Raw genomic sequence first — 23595 nt, 5'->3', positions numbered from 1 at the left:
CACACAAGGCCAGAGAGGTGTGCTGACTGCAATCTTCTGTCCTGCTGCTTCTCTGCTTTCTTAAGTCAGTGCTGACTTCAGGTATTCAAGCAGTTTCTGCAGATTAAGAGTTTTTTTTTTTTTTTTTTAAAAAAATGAGTAAAGGAAAATTAAAGTCTTAGGGTTTCTATTTATCTGGTTTAGAGCATATAGGCTCACAACGGAGACCCATTTTCCTTGACATTTCAGATCACTAGATATTATTTTGGTTGTATCAACTAAGAAGAAGAGAAAATAAAATAACAAAAAAAAGCACAGATAATTCTGAAGATTGCTTGAACATCACTATGAATATAATGGCTCCAGATCCAGAAGGCCTTTCAATACAATGGCTCTTGACCATTCAGCAGGACATGTACTGCTGCAGTATACACAACTGAAGCGTCAGAGGTAGGCAAGAGAACTAGGATGCTGAAATTAATACACAAAAGGGATGGATTAAGAATGAACTATCTCCCTTATTTCCTAGCTCACTTCATTTGGTAAGCAGCAATGTTCCTTCTATGCCATTTTATTTATTTTTATTAGGGTTTAATGTCAAATTAGAATTATTTTTCTCCCTAAAAACAACTTCCATCTACTTCTACAAGCAGTAAGGGGCTTCTCTGCAGAATAACTTAATCCAAGAGATAGATACACAAATAGGGCTATTTACAATCTGTACTTCAGATGACACGTGCAGTTTGGTCCTAGGCCTCCTTTTCATCACTGACAAACACATTCCCTCCAGCTGACTTCCTCCATATATAAAATTCTCATATAATAAAATTCTCATAATCAAGCCGGACACCAAGCTAGAAACAATTATTCAAGCTGAGCTTCAGACTCTTTTTAGTCAAGTAAGTGACTGAGAAGTTTCTGACCAGCTGATGGATGTATTAATGGTTTTGTACAGACGGGAAAACAAACTACTTTTTCTGAATGTCTGCATGTGTTGAACTTTGGATGATGCCCAGGAATATATAGGGTCATAATTCTTGTAATACTGTATATTTGTACCAGTCCTTAGAAAACCAATGAGAAATGCATATTCAGAGGCTTAGAAGAGCAGTCCTCTAAGCCCTAAATATTAGGGCTGATGGTGAAGTTTTACTCGTTTGGAGGTCCTCTCGAGAGAGAAGGGAGGGGAATAAACCTAAACATTAAATGTTAAAGCTACCACAACCAGGAACACATGGCAGTCCAGACAGCCCATTGCCAGTTAAAGCATGTGGTAAATTCAAAGGCCTAATTTAAAGCTGGCAATACAAATGTCTGTGTAGGCTGCCAAAGAACCAGATGTCTCATGCCTGGAAGAGGCTCTTTACTGACTCTGCTTATGGGTCCTGTAATTGATATCCCAAAAGGGCAGCATAAAACATTCATAATCTAATGAGAGGTACTGTGGTCACTGGCATATCTAAGAGCTCTTTTTTTTCTTTTCTTTTTAACAAAAAGTTTTAAATTTTTCTTACCAACTTAAAATATGAAAAATAATCCTTTAAATACCTCATCTTACTACTTTAAATAGTGCTTTGAACTTCTGTGGGCTCAGAATCTGTTACCAATATAACTTAATTTATGGAGAAATGTTTGTAAGATGGAGTATGGAGATTTTTGTTTAATTTGATAAAGTCAGTTTATGGCTAGATAATATAAATATTTGTGTAGAGTTGTGGAGTGAGGTTGGAGAATGAATTGCAGTTTCCTTCACTTCAGAGAAAATCATAATTTTTGGAAAAAACAGCTTGCTTACTACCAACTGCACAAAACCCGAACTTGCTGAGTAACTCAGACTTATTCAGGATTCTTAGTCAATATCTGAATTTTCCCCCAGCAATCCAACAGGTAAATCAAAAATCAAAAAATAGGGTAGCAGTGTTATTCATTTCGTCTAAAGCAACAACAATGTTATATGCCTGAAGAAAAGGTTAACTGGAAAAAAAACCTCTATTTGAGCATTTGAATTAATGCACTAGGGTTTGGGAGCCCTTTATGTCACCAAGAAAAGAAATGTAATCTACTTTTCATTAGCTCTGATAAACAAAATCTCCAGAGTTTCTATTACATGGCAAGGTTTTGTTTCCACCCAGGTAAAACAGGGCTTAATGCTCTGAACTGCAGTTTGTGAAAATCTCACCTATTTGACAGGTAATCACTTTTTCGTCAAATTAAGGAGCGTTCATTTTTGGCTGGATCCTGATTTCTTTCCTATAACTTCATCAAAATTGCTCTGCGATACCTTGGCTGCCCTCCCAAAATTGTAACTAGCAAAAGAGTGATTCTGTTTTTTTAGAGTTCAAGATGTGGTTACAAGTGAGTTGTGGCTTGGAATGTTCACGCCAAATGTGAGGTGATAAAAATTTGGCTCTTCTCTCTGGAGAAGTCACAGAACATAGTGACGAGGCTACTTGGAAGGCTCAGCCCACTGACAAAGCATAGCAAATCCCATTAAGCTGTCAAGTGCAATTCTTGGTGCCGGAGCCCTGTGGTGTCTGCGGTAGCAATCAGATGTTAAATGCACTGCTACAACAACATTCAACCAATTTCCTGAGATGTGCCTTTACATTTGGTTATCACTTGATTGTTGAAGAACATTTGCTGCCCCGATTATTTGTTAAACATCCGTCTTACATCTAGTTTGCCCAAACCGAAATACCCCCAAATGCAGAGATCTTGAAGTGTCAAGTCTTGCACTGCTACTGAAATACCAAACTCTCCATTTGAGATTTTGTCATTCATTCTGTTTAGGCAATTCTCTTCTGTGCTCCTGTAAAAAAATATTCCATGCTGCAAAAGTTAAATTTATGAAACATGGTGCAAACATGTTCTGCAGGCAGACAGTAAATGCCTAGGGCATTTTACAATTGTCCTGGGAATATGGATTCTAAATCATCTCAGATTTATTACTGTAATTTTCATCAGATACCTGATACAGTAAATGTCTCTAAAGATTTTATAGTTTTTATCTAGTAAAGACAGATTGTTTAGTCTACCTTACTGAATGACATCATGCTATTCATACTTTCTGTATGAAAGACAGTTACCTTTGTGTATATTGCTTTGACTTAACAGGTTTGGAGGTATAATTGATGCCTTCTCAATTTCAGAAATGTTTCTGCGTGTATTTATGTGAATGTATAAAAAAAAAACCACATAATTTTAATGAAAAAAGACATTGCTATCAACTTCATTCAGGATGTGAGTTACCTTGGACTGAAATGAACAGACTAGATAAGGTCTTGTAAAGCTATTAGTTATGACTTCTTGTTTACTTGCATCTTGATTGATCATAATTTTAAACTCTTAGAAACCTACTAAAAACGAACAAATAAAACAAAAAATGCAAAGAGATACAGGAGAATAGGATACTCAGTTCAGATGGTGTCAGCAGAGTCTTGCACCCAGGTACTACTTCTCTGCCTTGCTCATAGCAACTCAATATGTCAAGAAGCAGAGTTTTGTCTGCTAATACTTGATGGAAACTATCAGTTTATTTCATAAATTCAATTAAAGTTCTTTCTTGCTATTATATTTCACAATAAATAAATAAATGAAATGGTAAAGAAAGCTGCTAGCTCCTTAAACAAACCATCCCCATACTTAGAAGCAATTTTGTAAATTTTTTGCCTTCTGTCCAGCTGAAAACAAGTCCCTAAATTGAAAGCATTCATAATAATAAGTTTGTTAAGCTTATTTGCACCAGTATAACACTGTTATTTATCATTCTGTCTAGATCCACTGTCCAAAAGAGCTGTGTTAGAGCTGAAACTACTACTACTTGATTATACAGGAAACACAAAGCAACTAAGACCTGGAGTTACCTGCTGATCCAGCATGTGGTAAAATGCCATTCCCTACTGAAAACTGTTCTGCAGGCTGTTTGCAGCAAGATACGAGGACAATGAAGTAAGCAAGGGAGAGGTGTGAACAAAGAGACAGGTAGGAGGAAGAGGAGTCAGCTTTTACACAGCAGGCTGTAATCTCAGCTCCGCACCTGCACAGCCAGCAAAAGGAAAGGTTCTTTGAAAACGACAACTGAGAAACTCTGTACATAGGCCTTCTGTGAAGTAAATTCTGATGCCAAATGCTATTTCCATCGGGGAACTGTTGCTTGCCAAGATATGTTCCCCAAGCAGCATTTTCACTAAAGTCTGCTTCTGCTGCTATAACACCCAGTGATTGTATCAAAGAAAACCTCTAATGTACTCGCTCCCCATCTGAAGGTGAAATGCTGGAGAAAGCGAAGAGAAAGATTTGGTTGGCCTATTTAATTTTGCTGAGATTTTTTGTTAATGTCGCTAAATAGGATTTAGCTCTATTTGACTGAAACGGACTTAAAAGGTGAGATGAAGTTCCACATGAAGAAATGCAGTGCTTGTTTTGTTTTATTTTATCTCAAGTGTTCTAATTTTCAAACCTGTGATGAATATTGAACCTCAGCCTTACTCTACTTTATCCTAGATGAGGACAGCTACTTTGATATGCCTAGAGGAGCAGGATTTAGCAAAATTATAAAGTATTTTGGGGTGAAATAAATGCAGACAGTATATGCCCACTAAACACTAGCATTAGTACATAGACACATGGTTGTGTTTATTTTTGTTAGGTATTTAAAAGAAATTCCAGCTAAAATCACATTCTGTGCTTTTACTTGAATATATACTTGCAATTTTTTTTTTTACATTGTACACTGAGATAAATTCATGAAATGAATTAATTTCCATTTGCAATTATTTCAGTTTATAAAGTTGTGATGTGCAACATATGTGCACACTGAGCTACACTTGATATGTTGTGTGAAATGATACCACAGAAATATAGAGCTGCACAAAACTATGAAATTGCTAGCTCCATTTTTCTGCAGCTTCTTTCTTGTTATATGTTTTGTGTCCCCAGCTATCCTTACATAAAGTTTCATGGAAAATGGAGTTGGCATGCTACAAGCTTTGAATAAGCTGCCAAAAACTTACATTATGCAAAAAGCAGCACAATATATGAGGTGATACTTTGCGTTTATATATGAATTTTGTGTTTTCCTTCTCAAAAGGAAAATATATCTTTTTCTTCTACTGCTGTTTTTCTTTTGTTCTACTACTATTTTTCATTTGTAAAATAGAGTGTGGGGTGACCTATGCCATTCATCAATACAAGCATCCAACAAGCAGTATTTACTTTACCTAGTCTCTACCATAAGATGACTACTGACACCCATTTTTTGCTTCTTCCATTGAACAGTTTTTTAAGCTCCCCCTTTCCCGTGTCACACTAGTAATAACGAAGCTTAAAACAACAAAAACCTACAAGCTATGGGGACACAAGTCTTGAAAGCAATGAAGCATGTTTGATGTTTTTGCATTTGAAGCAAACTTTTATGAGCAAGACTTCACTGCTAACAGCAAGCATCTGACTGTTCCTCACAGACAATGGATTCCAGTCTTCCCCTGACATTACTTCATTGCATGACATCTGGTGTTTTATGGCCATGGAGTGTAAAAATAAATACTGTGCATGTAATTTGATAACTTTAATAATAATACCTTAAATTCATCCAGTTATTTATTCTTGTAAGCAACAAAGTTCTTTATACAATGACTAATTTAAAATATCCTTCTTTGTTTGCCTGAAGTTCGTGTAATTTTTTTCTCCTGAAAAAGTAATTTTTTCCAGTGGGGCAGATGGACTTTTGGTTGCTAAATACACCCTAATAATTATTTTTTCCATTGGCCGCTGTGAACCTGGTCCTCCCAGTGAGATCTCTGCATTTTCCTCCTACAAAAAGTCCTTTTTTTTGGTGTTGTTTATTTTATATGTTTTAATAGAATGATTATTTAGCATTTTATTAGCCAGCTATTAGCTACTTCATAATTAAGACTGTATTTCATTAGCTCTAACAACATAACTGAAATCTGGTAGACACATTACAAGTAGAATAAAACCTTTAAAATGTTGTATAATTGTCAGTTAATCTCACATCAGAGTGTATACTCCTGAAGATTAGACTCCCCTTTCCCCTTACCTTCTAGTTTTCACCAAGCTGTTCATACAAGAGATATGTCTTGTATGAGATGTCCATTCAACCATACAAGAGAATGCTTTTTGTATCATTTGCTTTTTTTTCCCTGAGTGTAGCTGTGCAGCCTGCAGCCACTTGACTGGCGTGACTTGCTGCAGGCTCTTTGAGCTAATGCCTTCTAATTCAAAGACCACCCCTAACGCAGTTGCCATACATAAAAGCCCACGTGTATTTTTTCAGCAGAGATAATGGACTCTGGATTAAAGAAAAACAATACGGAAAGATCAGATTTCACAGAGCACATCGTGGATCAGTTGTTCTCTATAATTCTCTACCCTGAGCTGTTTCATGGCACTGTCTCACTGTCTGCAAATTGGTAGGATATTCTGTTTTGAAAAGGTAAAAGCTGTGTGTTTTCTCCTCACTTCTCCTCACAGTTTTATTTAGGAGAATTAAAAATCAGGTTTTCCTGGTCCCTGGACCCCTTTGTCCACCATTCCCCAGTGAAGCTTTTGCAGCGTCTGGAGAGGTCACCCAAAAACATAAGGCTTACCTCACCTTGAGCACTAGTCTCTACTGATTTCTTACGATCCGGGAGGCTAGCTTTACTTCACTTTTCCATCATCTTCCAGAGGGTTAAGCTAATTTGCCTTTCTACTGCTTTGAACCACCTTCCCATCTGTTTGTGTGTGACACATGCTAATTGTTACAAATTGTTCGCCACTTTGGTCAGGCAGTGGCAGCCTGTGCTGACTATCATACTTTTTGGGTATCTTTTTTTCTGTCTTCCATCTTATGGACAAAAAATGTCAGTTATCTTACAGAGAAAAGAATACAGGTCCAAGGAAAGAGGGATGGGCATGGGGAAACCAACACACTGGTGAGCTGCATGCTGCCCATTGGCTAAGGACTAAGCATCCATGAAAGAGAAGGCCTGGATGCTAAACTGGGATGCTGATGTCCTAAAGACTCCAGGTCTGTGACACCTGCTAACCTGATTCTGAACAGCAAACAGCTTCTTGTGTGTCCAGTACATGTATTTCCTAATTTGATATATACTTCTGGCAGGTGGGACTAGATGTAAGGCCTTCAAAGACATAAGATTATGTGACAAACAATATGCACTGTAGACAAAAATAAAGGTTGAAACCCCTGAGTCCTTCCTCAGTCTGAGCCTGAGATGCACATGTCTGTCTCCAGGTCTGCCCACAACCACCTGGGATGAGTAAATCAGGGTCTTTTTCACGTCTCTTTGACAGGGGTTGATGGTGTTGACTACGTGATGTTTCTCTGCCTAGGGCCTCTAAGAGAGAGGATACATTAAAGGTGCTCAGACAAAGCTTAGCCCATGCTAAACAGAGAGGAGAGACGTGGTTGTCCTTCTGTTGGGCAGAGAAGCCCTGGGTTCCTGTGCTTCCCGCTCCTTGCAGATTCTACAGAGGGAGAACCAGGACTCTCCCTCTTGGTGACTTAATGCAGAACAGAAGCAACTCTTGCAGTGGGGATTTGGTTAGGCATTGGAACGGGTTGCCCAGGGAGGCGGTGGAGTCACCATCCCTGGGGGTGTTTAAGAAAATGTTGGACGTGGTGTTTAGGGACATGGTTTAGTGGGTGACATTGGTGGTTGGGGGATGGTTGGACCAGATGATCTTGGAGGTCTTTTCCAACCTTACTGATTCTATGATTCTGTGATTCTATTCTATGATCAAAATCTGCATAATTACATATTTTGCTGCTGTTACAATTCTAGGCTAGGCCTCAGAAAATACAAACCACATCACAAATTATTTTCATGCTCTTGGATAGTGAATATAAAAGATTATACTCCAGTACTTTGATTTCCTCTGAAACTTTATTAAACAGGCCATGATTTAAAAATTACACCAAAACTAAGATAACTGCTTTTTGTAAAAACAAAACAACAGAACAAGCTCAGCTGAACTTAAACTATTTAATTTTTACAAAGAAAGCAAATTACTTAGATGATTTTATATTCCTTTAATAATCCCCATCTATTTTTGTGTTGTCACTTTCATAGGCAGATGGATCAGGGATCCAGTCTGTTGATAACAGAGCTGAATAAAGACGTGACGTGCTGTCCTTGTGCCACAGGACATCCTTATGCTGTGTACTGCTGATGAAGATGCAAGCTCATGCTGCTGAGACACTGGCCTTATTAAGCTGGGACTTGGCAGTATGCTTACATGGTGATTCTTGTTATTTGGTACAAATTTTAGGCAGAGTATGTTCTTGGCTGCCTGTCCTGTGCAGCGCAAGTGAACCTGAAGTTTATTTCCCTGTTGAAACTGTGCTGTGACAAAAATGCCAGAGCTCTTAATAAAACATCCATATTTAAATGCCTGCCCTGTTTTCCTGTGAAATAGTTATAGTCCATCTAACATCAACCAATTTAATGAATATAGAGGTTATTCTTCTGTAGATGCTATTATGTCAGTCTTGCGTGTTACATAAAGAAGGAATTACAGCTTCTTAAGACAGTAGGAATGATGAAGCCCCTTTGTTTCAAAAACCCACATAGCTAGTACTGAGCTTAACTTTTTCTTTAGTTTTGCACTTTTGGGAAGATGCTTATTTGAAAATAAACATCCCCTTATTCTCTCTGTGAGCCTGAAACACTCTTTTGGGATTGTTCCTTTGACACTGTCAAGGAAAGAAATCTGGTGGTCGGGAGTGATCAGGAAACCAAATTCTGCCGAAGTAAAACCACATTGTGCTCCTTGGAGTTCACACCTGGAATTAACTGGGCTCAGAGGACCATCTCCTGTGCATATGTGCACAGGGAGTCTGAAGCCCCTGACCCAGGTGGCTACTGGAAAACCAGGCATTGCCACTCCTTCCCTGGGCCAACCGGAGGCTCTGCAGCAGCCAGATCACAGACTGACAAGCTGAGAGCTAGTCCAGGAAAAAAAAAAAGGGGGATGAGAGGGATATTTTTTGCTCTTTTTGCTCCCAGGATTGGCATGCAGTAGGTGAAGGAGTGCCAGTGCCAGAGCAGGGGCAGGGGGGCTGCACATCTGGAGCAGCGGGAGCACAACCGCCTCCCCTGGCAGCGGCCGGCCATTAGCAGGTTTAGGGGCTTGGCTGTATCATCACCCCGCAGCCTTAGAGTAGCATCTGGTGGTAATCTTGGTAGGAGTACAGTCGCGTAAATCAAAGTGCACCAGTTTTTCATCAGGCCTGCTGAAGTCATTTCTCACATCTGTCCTCAAGACTTGACTTTCAGGGTTCTATCCCATGCTTTTCTTATATAATCAAATGCCTGGCTTCAGATGCCTGGATTAATCTGCTCATTTATTTCAAATAAGTTAACACTTTAAGTGCCTCGGAAGAAAAAAAAAAAAAAGGAAATGGCCAAAATACTCACTTTAAAAATCCATCTATAGACTATGGTTGTATCACGTGTGCCACCTCTTTCTCAAAACAAATGTCTGTTATGTTGTCTTGTATTTAAAATGTACCACCTTTTCTACTGCTTACCTGAGCCTTTCAAACCTGTAGGATACTGCAATCACAACTTATTATCGAAATGCAACATAAATATAAAATAAAAATGAAAAGAGACTTCTTTTTCCTCTGAGTCAACAATGTGGTGCTGCAAATTTTATCACTTTGCTGAACGTATTTGAAACACTACATGGTATAACAAACAAGAAGTTTTTCTTAGAACAACTGTTCTGCAATAAACCTTCCTCAAATTACATTTTTAAAATCCTGTTTTGGTAGCCTCCCCTGCATAGAACCTTGACTGAACTGCAGAACAGCCAGAAAAGAGGCTTTGATTTGGTAAGATACTTTTGTTTTTCCATGGCTATATTTAAGCAGCCTAGAACATACCCTCCTTAGCGGGTGCTGTAGCGTGCATTGCTTTGCCTGGTAACTCTAAGGTGTGACTTCTCTTTTAATAAGTGCACTCGCAAGTCTCAATGTTCCCCAGGGGTAGAGGTGCCTTGGTGGAGCCTCGTCCTCCAGATCATTCAGCTGGCACAGAGCAGACACAGGCAGAAGGGATGGGTCTGTGCTCCCTGCCAGCTTCTCCATGCCAGCCTGTGTGAGCACCCGCGCAGCAGACCAGGCATCCGTGCTCGTCCTGGGTGATGCACAGTGCCTGTTTTTATAGTTCCACCAGAAAGCAACGAGTCCTTGGCCTTCCCTCTCATCTGGCAAGCTCAAAAGATGCAAAATATTAAAAAGAAGGGAATACATTGCCGCTATCCATTTGTTGCTTTCAATTTTAAGTCAGACTACTTTGGCTCCCGTATCCTCAGGTGCCTTGCACAAAAAGCAGTTTTAGAGTTTTCTTTGCAGATTCTTTCTTTACAATCCATGACTGCCTAGGGTGTGATTCTGACTTGATATACTGAGGTGTAACTTAAAGAGCAAAATCAATGCAGGTTTTGCTCTAGCACCAATATCAAACCAGAACCACAATTTTTTACTGAAGTATGTGAACACAGACTTTATAAATCAGAATCAAAATATACTGAACAAAAATTAGGACTGGGCTTAATTGTCTCCAGAAGTTTGCTGCCTGTAAGTCTGTTCCTGCAAATCTGAGACCAGCAGAAGTGCTGTTAAGTTCTGTAAGGAGTTTTGTCTGCAGCAGGGTTTTCGGAAAGAGGTCTAGTGTGATTATAATTATTAGTTCTCATTTTGCAACCAAACCTGCTTATCATTGTAAGTAGAACAGAGAGCACAAGATCTGCTGAAAGTTATTTTCTGCCTGAAAAATAGTACTGATAGCATAAAGAGCCAAGCAAAACAGTTTATTTTGCTTATTTTGTTGTAGAGGGTCAAACTGCAGGAAAATTCTCCCCATCTCTTGCTGTTCATACCGCTTGAACAGCAGAAATACTGAATGGTGAACTCCACTGCCTGCTTTTCGTTTTCAGTGCTATATGGATATTCACAGCAGGTTTGCCTACAGGACTGCTGGACAGACTGCCAATATATGATCTCAATATCAGTTTTTTTCTTGACTTTTGTGTGAACGTTATATACACAGTGCACCCCGTTTACAATAGAGGGAGCACAATTTCTTTTATGTATTCAGAGGTAAAATTAAGGAGAAAAGTTAAGTGAAGGACAGTTCTGTGAAACAGAGATGACAGAGTTTACCTTCTGGAGACAGTAGGAGATGATTAATGGTGGCCATTCGCCTTCAACTGGATAGAGTAATGGGTATTTCCTATGGCATTTTGACTATGTAAAGCTATTTCAGATGTACATATGACATTTTTACAGATATTAGGATTTCAGAAGACCTTGGGCTCCTGTTTATTGTGCAGTGTGGGACACAGTCCTACACAGTATATGAAACTAGAGTTCCCTGCAAAACATTTGAAATATATTCAGGAAAAGCAGATTTTTAGTTTCCCTTTTTCAAATTCACTCATTCCAGAACCTTGATTTTCTTTCTGGACTGCAAGTAAGTTCCACTGTCTTTCACGTAGGTTATTCACATACTTTAGATCCCAATTTTATAAATAAAAAAAATAATCATTACATCATTTATGTATCTGTGCCTGGCTAAGCGCTTCTGAAAGTTCGGTGCAAAATATTCAAGGTTAAGTTCATCATTTTAAGAAGCCCATGAGTGACTTCAGGAAAGTGAATTCATGGCAGCAGCAAATAGAAGGTAGTGGGTATGGTGTAGAAGTGGGAGCACTGAAGTTCACTGCAACTAGTACCAGAAGCTCTGGGAAAAGCTGTGTTTCTTCACCCGCTTATTTCCACAAGACAATGGAAGCTGGTGGATTCAAAGTAGATGCTTTAGACTGAAGGAACAGTTGGCTTTGATATGTAAATTCTGTTTTTATAAGCATCTCTGTCTAAATACATCTTAAATGTATGCTGTTTTTTGCAGAACATAACTGTTGGACTCAAAATGAAGCTCAAACACGAATTTTATTTAATAATATGCTACTTTCCTATTTGTAACATATATACTTTTAAAAATGAGGAAACTGAGGGTTTGCACTTCACAAAGAATCATTCTTACTGGAAGACCATAGGTTTCATCTAAAGTAGGGGACCTAGGAAAGGTTCAGAGCTTCCAAGTATGGCTGAAAGTTTTGCCCATGTCCTCATTGTTTATCTTTTTTTGCCCATGTCCTGATTCTTTATACCTTCCCCTACCCTCAAGTTTTCTGCTCCTCTCCTCCACATGCAGAAGCCAGACAGGGACCACGACATCATCCAACAAGGTCTTGATCTGGACATGTATGGGATCAGGCTTGCATGGTGACATGAACCTGGAGATCAGTTTAGACAAAGTCATAACGAGCTGGGAACCTCTTTGCCTGGCCTTCACTTTGCCTGTGTAATGTGGACATGCACTGTTGTTCTAATTACTGGAAAAAAAAAAGTGAAAAAGGGAAAGAAAGAGCAACTGAAACACTTCATATTTCTCATTTATAATAAGGAGGGCAGAGAGGCTATAAAAGGTAAATTTAACATGCCTGGACTTAAGAGGAGAAAAGGAATCAAAACTTGGCAGCATTATTTTTTCCCTTTAGAAGAACATAAATGATGTTGTGCTGGGAGAGTATCAGGTGATGAGAAAGCATAAAAATTAGAGTTGTGGTCTTGAGACCAGAGTGGGTATAGAGGTGCCAGAGTTGTCATGGATTTTACAGACCTGTGCTCTTTCTAGGAATCACTGGTGTTTCTATTCCAGAATTATTAATTTGAAAAGAGAATACTAAAATTGCTTGTGCATGATGCTATAGAGCTCATAGCTTTTCACCTTTCAGAAGCTCCCTGACACCATCTAGAGAAACAGTAAGTGTGGTTTTCATCTGAACGATTATGACTTCAGCCTAATGCTGGTGGTATTCTTTCCAAATGCTTTTTTTGCCAGTTATGTATATGACATTTTACCTTAACTTGAGGGTGGAAAAGGAGACCTGAGTAGAAGAGAGAAAGAACGTTTTTTTTTACTCAGCAAAACAGATCTTTTAGTCCCTGTTTAAAACATTTGGAAAAAAATCTTCAGAGGGGAATAGCACAGGAGTTCCTTTCCACTTCTCTATTCCCTCAGCAACCAGGTTTTATCACAGTCCCATGTGTTTTTTTCCATGAGACAGAACAATTGCTAGCTATTGTGTATAAGGTACTGTGGGATCAGAGGCACTTAGCTTTGGTATGCTGGGATGTTAACGGGCATTAAAATATTTGAAATTTGCTGAATGTTCTCAGATTTGATGTCTGTGCTTATTTGCATGACCAGTTGGTTTGTGCAGTTTATGGGATGTGATGTCCCAGTAGTTACAGCATACTACATCTTGGATTACGGAACATTTCTTTGCTGTTTTCTGTTTCTTATCCACCCCAAATGCAATAGCATAAGAATGCATCATAGCCTTTACTTGATGCAAAGAAATGGCAAATATCTGCTGTACTGCAACCCACATAAGCTGTAACTTTTTGGAGGAGTTGATTTCTCAATGCAATGTTCAAAAGGACTCCCAAAACCTCCAGAAAGCAAGCAAACAAAAAAAAACAAAACAGAACAAAACAACCAAAACCTTAGAGAAGAACTGACCACGTGTTTTTTTTTTTTCTTTAGTTATTGGAGGTAAAAGCAAAGGTGAGAAGGTGAGATGAGGCACACTTCTGATAAGGCTTTGAAAGAATTTACAAGTGATATGGAACAGAAAGTGAGGTAGGAAACAGAAGGTACATGCCCAGCCACCATCTTTCAGGTGATGGGAGATGAGCTGGAGTAAAAGAACCCTATTAGTGATTTTTAAAGAACAAATGAGAGAGGTGATTTTTCCCCTAAGAAATCTTGACCTGTTTATGGGAAACCATCTCTTTCTTCATAGAATAACTAAGAGCTAGAAGATTGTTGCACTTGATTAAAAAATAAAATAAAATAAATCCATCTTCTCCAATAACCTACTCTTCAAAACTGTCAAAAGAGAAGTGAAACAACAAGGCAAATTATATTGTATATTATACTGTATATTACCAGTAAGTACTCTTCCACTGTACACTTACTTTCACCTCAGTGATTTCCTGGGCTGGATGTCATTTCAGAGGTATTACTAGTAACTCTCAGCGGGTTTCCCGTCCATGGATATGTCAAGCCCCCCTAAACCCTTGTAAACATTTCACATCCCTCAGCAGAGTTCCACAGGTCTCACACCAGTGGGGTGAAGAAACTTCTTTTCAACCTGGGTCATACTAGATTCATCTTACACCTCCCGAATCCTGTGGGAGGAAACAGTGAACCGCTGATCTCTATCCACCACCTCCCTGTGCCTGAAAGCTTGTAGATATTTGTCATTACCTAAATTTTTTCTACTGGAAACCAAAGTGTCCTAGCTTACTCAGTTATTTCTGGCACTTAAACTTTTCCATCCATTTGATCATCCATGTTGCCCCTGTATGAACCTCTGGTAATGGCCTCCTGGAAAATCCTCACGAATGCACCATAGCAACTCTCCAAACCCTGATGTGTCCCCACCTCTCCTATCTCCACTGGAACCTTTGGAACGAGAATGCAAATGGGAGCAGAAAAACTGTGGGTAGGGGAGTATAGTACTGAGTTTGATGTAAGGTAGCTGATTTCCAGGGTCTTTTAGAGGGGAAGGCGGCAGCTCCAAGCTCCTTAAGCTCCTCCTTGAGTTCCTGCAGGCACAAGAGCACAGGGGTAGGTTGGACTCTTGTTTGTTGTGTGAGGCAGCAGAAGGTAAATACGTCCGTGTCTGAGTCTTTGCAAGAACTCAGTGGGCACGAGAGGTGCTGCCTTGCTTGCCACTCTTTGCTGAGACTTCCCAACTATTTGTTGACTTCCCAAAGGTATCTGGAATCTATTTGCTTAAAGATGTGTCCCTGTGGCATACCCCGCCTGCTCTGAACACAGTTTGGAGGAGTTAGTTTGGAGAAATATGTGGAATACTAATTAATCGTATTAGGTCAGAGTCCTTAGCTAAAGAACTGCAATTGTTCTGTGCCTTCTAGTTCTGGTCTAAGTTTATGAGAAATGCATTCTGTTGCTTTTTTTGTTCTTTCTTTTCTTTCTTCCCTTTGCCCTAATTATACTTATGCCTTCCCCTTACATGGTACAGCTTCTGACACAACAGAGATGACTAGGACTGACACAAAATTACTTAGCCCAGAAAGAATTCAGGCGGTTGGGACACGCCTTTTAATGATGAACATTAGAAAACTATATTCACCTCCTGACTGCCCTCCTCAAAAAGAACCTACCAAACAATTTTTCCTCTTGGTGATGACCGGGTTCAGTAGTGAAGGCAACACCTGCTCAACTGTTTTCAATCAATTGCACATGCGGAGGAAATTAAATGATTCTGCCCAGGACATTGAGCTGGTAGCAGAAGCTTCGAAAGGACAAGACGTATTTGTAGTTCCAAAGAAACCCTCAACCTGCTTCAAGCTGATTTTTCTTCATCTTTTATTGACAAAAATGATGCCAGTATGGTAGTAATGGAAAATATTAGCAGAGTGGGAAAAATATCAGGGTGTTTCTCAAGTTTGTATTACACACGCGTTACACATTCTGGTCTGTGTTACAAATGGGACCACATTTTCAGCAAGACTTGTAAATGTATCTCATCCTCCTGCTACAATTGCCTATTGACCAAGAGTTTTGTAATGAATGCTAGTCCTTTTTCTGAGTAGTGAGTTTTGTTGTGCTTGCCCAGATTCTGGAAGTTGACAAGAAGTCTCATTTTTTTTTGGGCTAGACACTCTGCAAAAGCTTCTAGGACAAGGATCAACAGGGGAGAGTTTTTTGTGGGTTTTTACCTGCCACCCAGGGCACATCAAATGCTTAAACAAGAAAGAGATTTAAAAAATAAATAAATTAACATTCAAGAATTGAATTGAGAAGTCAGTGAATCACATGAATTATCAGAGGTACAATACTTGAACCTGCAGGCATTTTTTTTCCTGTTTTAATTGACAGGACTATAGATAGACAATCTTATTTAAACCTAGAGGATATTAAAATACATGTTCTGACATCTCAGGCATCCAGCAACAGATAAGGCGTGTAACTAATATTCAGAAAAAGTTATGATCTGGCACTAGGAACTTGTTTTTCATCTCAATGTCATCTGCAAACAAATTGAATACAATCCTGAAGATAAAAAAATCATGTCTTACTGAGACCATGACTGCGCATTGGGTTCCAGATAGAGAGAAGAATGCTGTGGCACAGGACTTAAGACACAACTCTGGCTTTAAAGAGGAGTTTGGTTTTCTGTCCTGTGCCTTCCCTTTGCCTCCAGGCGGGCTCCTGACTGCGGCGGCTGGTTTGGTTAACAGTGAGATAGCTACTGAGGTGCAAGGAACCAAACAGAGATGACGAAACAGCTGTCAATTGTTTTACTACTTCCTATCAGTAACAGTGACCCGGGGTGAATAGCTTCCTTTCACATTACCATTTTTTTTTTTAACTTCATTTTACTAGTGGAATTTATATGCCTGGTTTGGTTACTTAAATTAAATGAAAAGAATTATACAGCTCCTACTTCTACAGTGATGTGTCCTGAGGAATTTGCTGGTCAGTTTGAATGGATTTTATACCGTATGTTGAAAGATGCCATTGGCTGGTAGTGGTCCTATGTTTGGCTGTCTTTATTTTCGTTTACATCATGAATCTCTCGCAGACACAATTTTATTAAATACCTGCTAAAAAGAAACTCTCTAGATCAGGCATACACAGTTTGGTGGCAAAGCCTAGCAGCGATATCACAGTTTGCAATTTACTACGACTTTCTAGTCTACTGCTTTTCAATCTTTCTAACACAAACTTGGACTTTAAATGAAGAAAAAAGCCTCGTTTGAAATACACGTGGAATCCTTCACTCGCTTACAGCCAGGTTAATCAGGTTCCCTTCCTGCCTGGGCTTTTTATGCGTTAAAACCACACACAGTTTTAAAGAGAAAAAATAATAACACAGTTTCAAGTTCCATTAAGCCACGTTCCCCAAAGGAAAACCCAAACCTTCATTCATTTCAGAGTGAAACCCCTACATTTATTCCCCCCCCCCTTCCCCTACGCGGTGGCAGCTCCTAGCAGGGCACTAAAACTTTTTTCCTCGCCTCTCTTCAGCGCAAGCATCCTTCCCAGCGCTCTGGCTCCGGAGCACGCCGCTGGGAGGCAGCTGCAGGAGGGAATATTGAATCCTGAAGCCCGAGCCCGTCCCGGCCCTCGGCGGGGGCTGCGGGGGCACTTACCCGGCGTAGCGGCCGCGGTGGGCGCGGAGCGGCAGCGCAGCCTGGAGGCAGAGCAGACAAAGGAGGGGCAGGAGGGCGGCGGGGAGCCGGCGGGGCGGCATGATGAGGGGCCGGGAGCGGGACCGGCACCGGGACGTGCGACCCGGGACCCTGCCCGGGTGGCGGCCACCGCGCACACAAAGCCGGCGCGGAGCGGAGCGGAGGCGGGGGCCGGGGAGGAGCGGAGCGGGGGGCGCGGGGGGGAGAAGGCAGCGGGGAGCGGGGGGAGGACGGCGCCGGGAGGGCTGGGCCGGGGGTGTCCTCCCTTCAGCCTGGGGGTGTCCTCTCCCCTCGGTCTGGGGGTGCCGCCTCTGCAGGTGCCTCGCCACGGCCCCCCCCGGAGGCGGAGGGGGGTAGGTGGGTGTGCGGGGGGGGGATTTTGGCCGCCGGGCAAAGGGCTGAGTGTGGTAAGGGGGCAGAGAGAGCCCAAACGTGGGGTGGTGGAGAGCGGCCGTCGGGACGCGCCAAAGGAGAAGGGATTTCATGTGCGGTGCCAAGAGCCTTGGGCCTGAAGAGTGGGAAGGGGAAGAGGGACTGCCCTAAGAAGATACAAACTTTTTCTTTCTTTCTTTCTTTCTTTCTTTCTTTCTTTTCTTTCTTTCTTTCTTTCTTTCTTTCTTTCTTTCTTTCTTTCTTTCTTTCTTTCTTTCTTTCTTTCTCTTTCCTTCCTTCCTTCCTTCCTTCCTTCCTTCCTTCCTTCCTTCCTTCCTTCCTTCCTTCCTTCCTTCCTTCCTTCCTTCCTTCCTTCCTTCCTTCCTTCCTTCCTTCCTTCCTTCCTTCCTTCCTTCCTTTCCTTTCTCTCTCTCTTTCTCTTTCTCTCTGTCTTTCTCTCTGTCTTTCTCTCTCTCTTCTTTCTTTCTCCTTCCTTCCTTCCTTCCTTCCTTCCTTCCTTGCTTCCTTCCTTCCTTTCCTTTCTCTCTCTCTTTCTCTCTTTCTCTTTCTCTCTCTCTCTGTCTTTCTCTCTCTCTTCTTTCTCCTTCCTTCCTTCCTTCCTTCCTTCCTTCCTTCCTTCCTTCCTTCCTTCCTTCCTTCCTTCCTTCCTTCCTTCCTTCCTTCTTGCTTTCCTGCTTGCTTGCTTTCCTTCTTGCTTTCCTTCTTTTGTACATTCTTTTGTACATTCTTTCTTTCTTTCCTAATTTATTTCTTTCTTTCTTTTTTACACTTTTTCTTTCTTTCTTTTTTACACTTTTTCTTTCTTTCTTTTTAACACTTTTTCTTTCTTTCTTTTAAATGTGGTTTTGTGCTATCTTTTCCATGCTGCTGAGGAGTGAAAGGCTCCTGTGAACATAGGTCACTGGGACACAGGGGCCATCAAGGAAAATGGGGAGAGTTTTGCTGCAAGTAGCTGTAGTTTACAGGAATCATGCAGATCGCTTGTTAAGATAAAAAGTAGGTAAAAGTATAATACATTGGCATGTATTTATTTATTTATGTATTATTGATATATTATCGATTTATTCCATATTGATGGAATAAATCAATAGCTTCTTAGATACTTAAATATTGACTTTGTGCTTCAAAACCAACTGGCCCTCAGCCTCTCTGACAGAAAAGAGGAGAGTGGGCTGTAGACAAATGAAACCAGCTGATATTTGAACATGTGTGAGAACTACTGTAAATCCCTGTTAATGTTTCAGAGGCACGGGGAGCTTTTTGAAAAGCTCTGTATTAAACCACACACACTTCGTGTTCTGCTGCTGAAAGGTGAAGGAACGTTTTCCTTTGTCTCTTTCCATGCTGGCACCAAATCTGACACTGGCTGTGTGATGGAGTCTGGAGATGGAAAAGACCCGGTCCAGGGCATGATTATTCCCTTCTGCTTGGTTACTGGTATTTCTTCATTGAACTCCCAGAATATATCCAGCTTAAAATCTCAAATTTGCTTTTGGTGGAGCTACACAGAAGTGAATTTGTATGTGTGTGCTTGTGCACGGATGTGTGTTCAGCACGGGGTGTTTTGCATCTGTTGTCAAAAACACCTTCAATTTCTTACGGGAAAAAAAACAACAAACATTTTCTGCAAATCTTCAGTCTTGTAGTAAATATAAATCTAACTTTATGGACACATATTTAATGTATAAGCCCTACTGTTTGCTCAGAGGTAACTTCAGAGGTGAAGTCAGCTGTCATGAATTTGAGTAAGTGACTTTTGGAGGGCATGAGTATGATATACTGAAGCAAAAAGCAAAGCTTTATTTCATGTGCTTTTCTTGCTCACTTTTCTTACTATCTATCCTTCCTACAACTAAAGTGCATCAGGTAATACGCTGATCTATTAAAATGGTTGCAAAATACTGTTTGGCTTTCAGTCTGAAAACTTGGGTCCATTTCATCTAAAAAAAATTTTCCTATTGGCTTCTGTTTGCAAAACAGTTTTCCTATTCTAAAATTGTTGCTTTTAAGATGAAATCCTGGCTTCATCAGAGTTAAGGAGAATTTTACTGTGGGGTTCTGTTGGTCTATACTTCATTCTTACATCTTGCCTTTCTGTAACATTCCTCAAAACTAAAATGCGAGACCATAAATGTGAGAAAGAAAGGGAGTTCAAGCATCAAAACCAATTACTAAAGATAAATAACAACATCTGGGATAAACGCTCATAAAGGGTATACCATCTTTGTTAACATGTACTACATCTACCTGTTTAAAATAAATTTAAAATTACACCTTCAGAATGGTGGAGAAGCTGGAGAGACAAATAGCCCCAAATATCAGAAAGAGCTTTAACAGAGATAGGGATTGCGAGGGGTTATACAGGTCACTTGGTCTCCCTCTGGTCCATCACTTTAAATCATAGTGGGTTACTGGGCAGGCTGGACGGAGAGCTGGAACTTTGTAATACTGGCAGCTAGGAAAGGTTTTAAACACTCTATAGTTGAGCCTGGAAGTTATGCATGTGCTAACATGCCTGACAAGATGGGGCTATAAAACTTGCACCCAGTTAAGCAAAGAATTTTGGAGGAAGAAAATAAGAATTTCTTTTCCTTCACTTCTTGGAGCTGAAAGAGGAATTGCCAACACCAGGGTTCTGGTGTGCGGCTTTGACTTGAAGGTGATGAGAGCCTGCGAAGGAGCAGGAGAAAGTCTGGGATATGATTTCCCTCTTAATGAATCAAGACGTGGGATTTAGCACAGCATCCCACACTTTACAAGGAGCACAGGCTATAGAAACAGAGGCAATCCTACATGGCATGGAAACAAGAAAAGCTTCATATAAAGTAAGTGGGCAGGCAGCCTACATGTGGTACCTGAACTTGAGAACATGCTGTTTATTGAGAAGCCTGTAATTGCACAGAAGAACTGAAAAAGGGAAATAGTTTCTTATAAGCATGTTTTATACCTTTGTGCTGTCCCAAGTCTCACATTTGTGAGAAGGTTGCAATAGCCTGAATAAATAAATGATCCTTGCTGCATGTTTGTTAGAATTATTATGAAACAGAAACAGGAGTTTAAACAAGGCATATATTGTTCTAGTTTAAATCACACTGATTAATACTAAATTGGAATAAGTGTGTTCATGCTGGGTTTTGCACTGCTACAACCAGTTAAAAAATTGAGGTTGATTGAGTGCAATGTCCTTTTAAAGACCTGGCCTCCATTTCTTTTAACTCACGCAGAGACCTTGAGGGCTGAAGGATAGTGAGAGTGGCTCTTCTGATGCTGAGCTAGATTAGGTACGGGTCTAAAAGAACATGAAAGCAATATAATCCATGCGTGAAAGCCATGGTTGAGTTAACTTTAACTTCCGGTAGTCAGGAGTGTTACTGTAGCAACAGAGAGCTGATAGCCTGTGGATTTATCTACTCCTGGGGCCGGTTATTCAGGTTGTGCTGAGCCTTGTACTATCAGGGACAGGCTGCTCTTGGTACCTGAGCTACCCTAAACTTAGTTGGGCTTCCAGGCACTGCAGTGGCAAGACGCTTGAAGTGTCTGTGCTTTTGTTTGCTGCCTTTCCCTGCCTCTATCCCCATCCTCACTCACATCTCCTCTTTCACTTAACGTATTTCCATCTTCTCTTCTGCTATTATTCTCTTATTCTACAGAAGGACATAAACACAGTTTAGAAATTCTTTTACATTTTCTAGAAATGAGATATTTATACTTGGATATGCTTTATAAAGAAGCTGCTAAAAAAAATTAGATATGTAACAGGCAAATAATCAACACATCAACTCCCCACAGGAGTCTTTAGAAATCATGCTGATAGATAGCACCAAATAACAATATTGCATAACCTGACGAGTTCTGTTCCCTAGCAAGGTTTTAGTCTTAGAAAAAGAGTTATGCTTGTATTCATTGCTTTATTTATACTTATTTTAAAACTGGCCATAGGAAAGAAATTTTCTTTGAGGGACCTGTGGCAGCCAACATTGTGAAGGAAAGCTGTTTTGAGATTCTACCTTAAGACATGCACAGTCACTTCTTTTAAGCTTTCGGCTGTAAGTATTAAAAAAAAAAAAAAAAAAAAAAAAAAAAAGCTTTGGTCTCGACAATAACTTTATTTTTTTATTTTATTTTATTTTTTTTTTAAGTGAGAGATGTGTCTAACTGGATAAACAAATTGTAGTGTAACTCTATGTAGACTTTTTAACAGACTTCCCTTTACCCCTGCAACAGAAACAACATTAAAATAAATAAATAAATAAAAACCTTATGTCTGAACCTAAAGGATTTTCATTTGAGTGAAAAGTCATTGAATCACAGAATATCCCAAGTTGGAAGGTACCTATAAGGGTCATCGAATCCAACTTCTGGCTCCACACAGTACTATCTCAAAATTAAACCCTATGTCTGAGAGCGTTGTCAGTCTTTCCATCAGGCAAGCAGTATCTCTAGTCTTTCTGTCAAGCTGAAAATTTCAAACTGGGAAATACGACAATGGCAATTTAAAAATTTCTTGCACCTCCTACACAAATCATGTCTGTTTACTTTCTGTACAAATGATTTGTGTCTAGTAACATCGTGAACTTGTATTTCACATTCCTCCAACCCTTTTTGAATTTCTGTACTTTGCAGTCATTAAAGACGTTGGCCTTCCTCTAACTTCGTGGAGGATTCGATTGGTTTTGCAGATGGCAATACTAAGGTATATGGGGAGGCTGAATGATTTGTCCCAGATGAAAGAGCAAGCCTTTGGCAACTGTAAATCTATAATTTGGGTCTCCTGGCAATAACTACTGAAACATTTGCCATGAGTAAGTTTGTATTTTTAAGACTGTATTTTTAATCTAAAAGGCAAACATAGTTCCGTGAGTCCCAAACTTGTCTAAGCATACTCAGGGTTAGATACAGTTTCACTTCTTTTACTCCAAGAGCAGGGTCATACTCACAATGGAAGATTATGTTTAACATTAACTATAATATACGCATTATGTTTGTAATCACTGGATATCCAGTAATTTTATTTTTTTATAACATTGAGAAGAAACGTAAAATAATAACAATGTTTATTTTGAAACACTGTGAGAAATCTGACTTCTGAACCAGAGAGCAATGCTTATAACTGTTCTATAGCAGCTACTGTGCACAAAAGATGACAGGTGCTGGGTTTTTATTTATATCAACTACCATTTACCATATGTGCACATGAAAATATTTAGAAACAAAAGGTACGTTTGAAGGAGTAAGTTCAATGAAATAGTGTGGTGTGAGACTCTCCAAACAGCTCACAGCTGCAGAAGTTCTGCAGTGGACTATCATTATATAGTTGATTGAATGTTTCTAGGAGGAAAAGAAACGTTACATATAATACCATCCTGAAGATAGGTGAAACAGAAACTACTTAGATGATAATTTATCTGTCAGCTGCACTGGCATGAAAAGTATCTTTCCTCCTCCTCCCTTTCTCGCCCTTAACATTGCCTGATAATTATCAGGTCATTTTACCATCTGTGCTTGGAATGATATTTGGATTGTCCTCCTTCAAATTTGGATGCCTCAATAGCTTGAAGCTGTATATAATTAGGTACCATGTACTTCAGAGCTTTATGCAACTTGAATGCTGAAAAATGTTGAAAAGATTGAAAAATGTGAATGGTGAAAAATACTGGTATTGCAGGATCCTGTCATTCCAGTTCTGAAGTGTTAAAGAGGCAGGGAATAAAGTCTAGATCTGGTGAAATATGTTAGGAAACAGAACAGAAGCAAAACAAGAGGACCCCCAAAAGCATATTTAATGAAAACATCTTTGTGTCTTACAAGCAGACAGTGATAGATCAAGACAATACCCCTGTCTGTGATCAGCTTTTCAAAAAAAATGGATGTGCTGCCATAAGAAGAAACTGTCTTGA

At 39.9% G+C, this 23595-nt stretch overlaps 1 protein-coding gene across 2 annotated transcripts in view; it reads right to left on the bottom strand.

The window, feature by feature from the left end:
- CPA6 (carboxypeptidase A6) overlaps positions 1-18063 on the bottom strand; it is an 84871-nt gene extending 66808 nt beyond the window's left edge. For both annotated transcript variants that reach the window (XM_083822327.1, XM_083822328.1), the window contains exon 1: positions 17267-18063. In XM_083822327.1, coding sequence (XP_083678453.1) covers positions 17267-17790 — 524 coding nt within the window. In that variant the 5' untranslated portion in view covers positions 17791-18063. The remainder of the gene's footprint in view (positions 1-17266) is intronic.
- Positions 18064-23595: the final 5532 nt, after the last annotated feature.

The sequence above is a fragment of the Anser anser genome (genome assembly GCF_964211835.1).
Source record: "Anser anser genome assembly, chromosome: 2".
Classification (NCBI taxonomy): Eukaryota; Metazoa; Chordata; class Aves; order Anseriformes; family Anatidae; genus Anser; species Anser anser.
The sequence above is the reverse complement of the archived record's forward strand: the minus strand, read 5'-3'. Positions and strand labels throughout refer to the sequence as shown.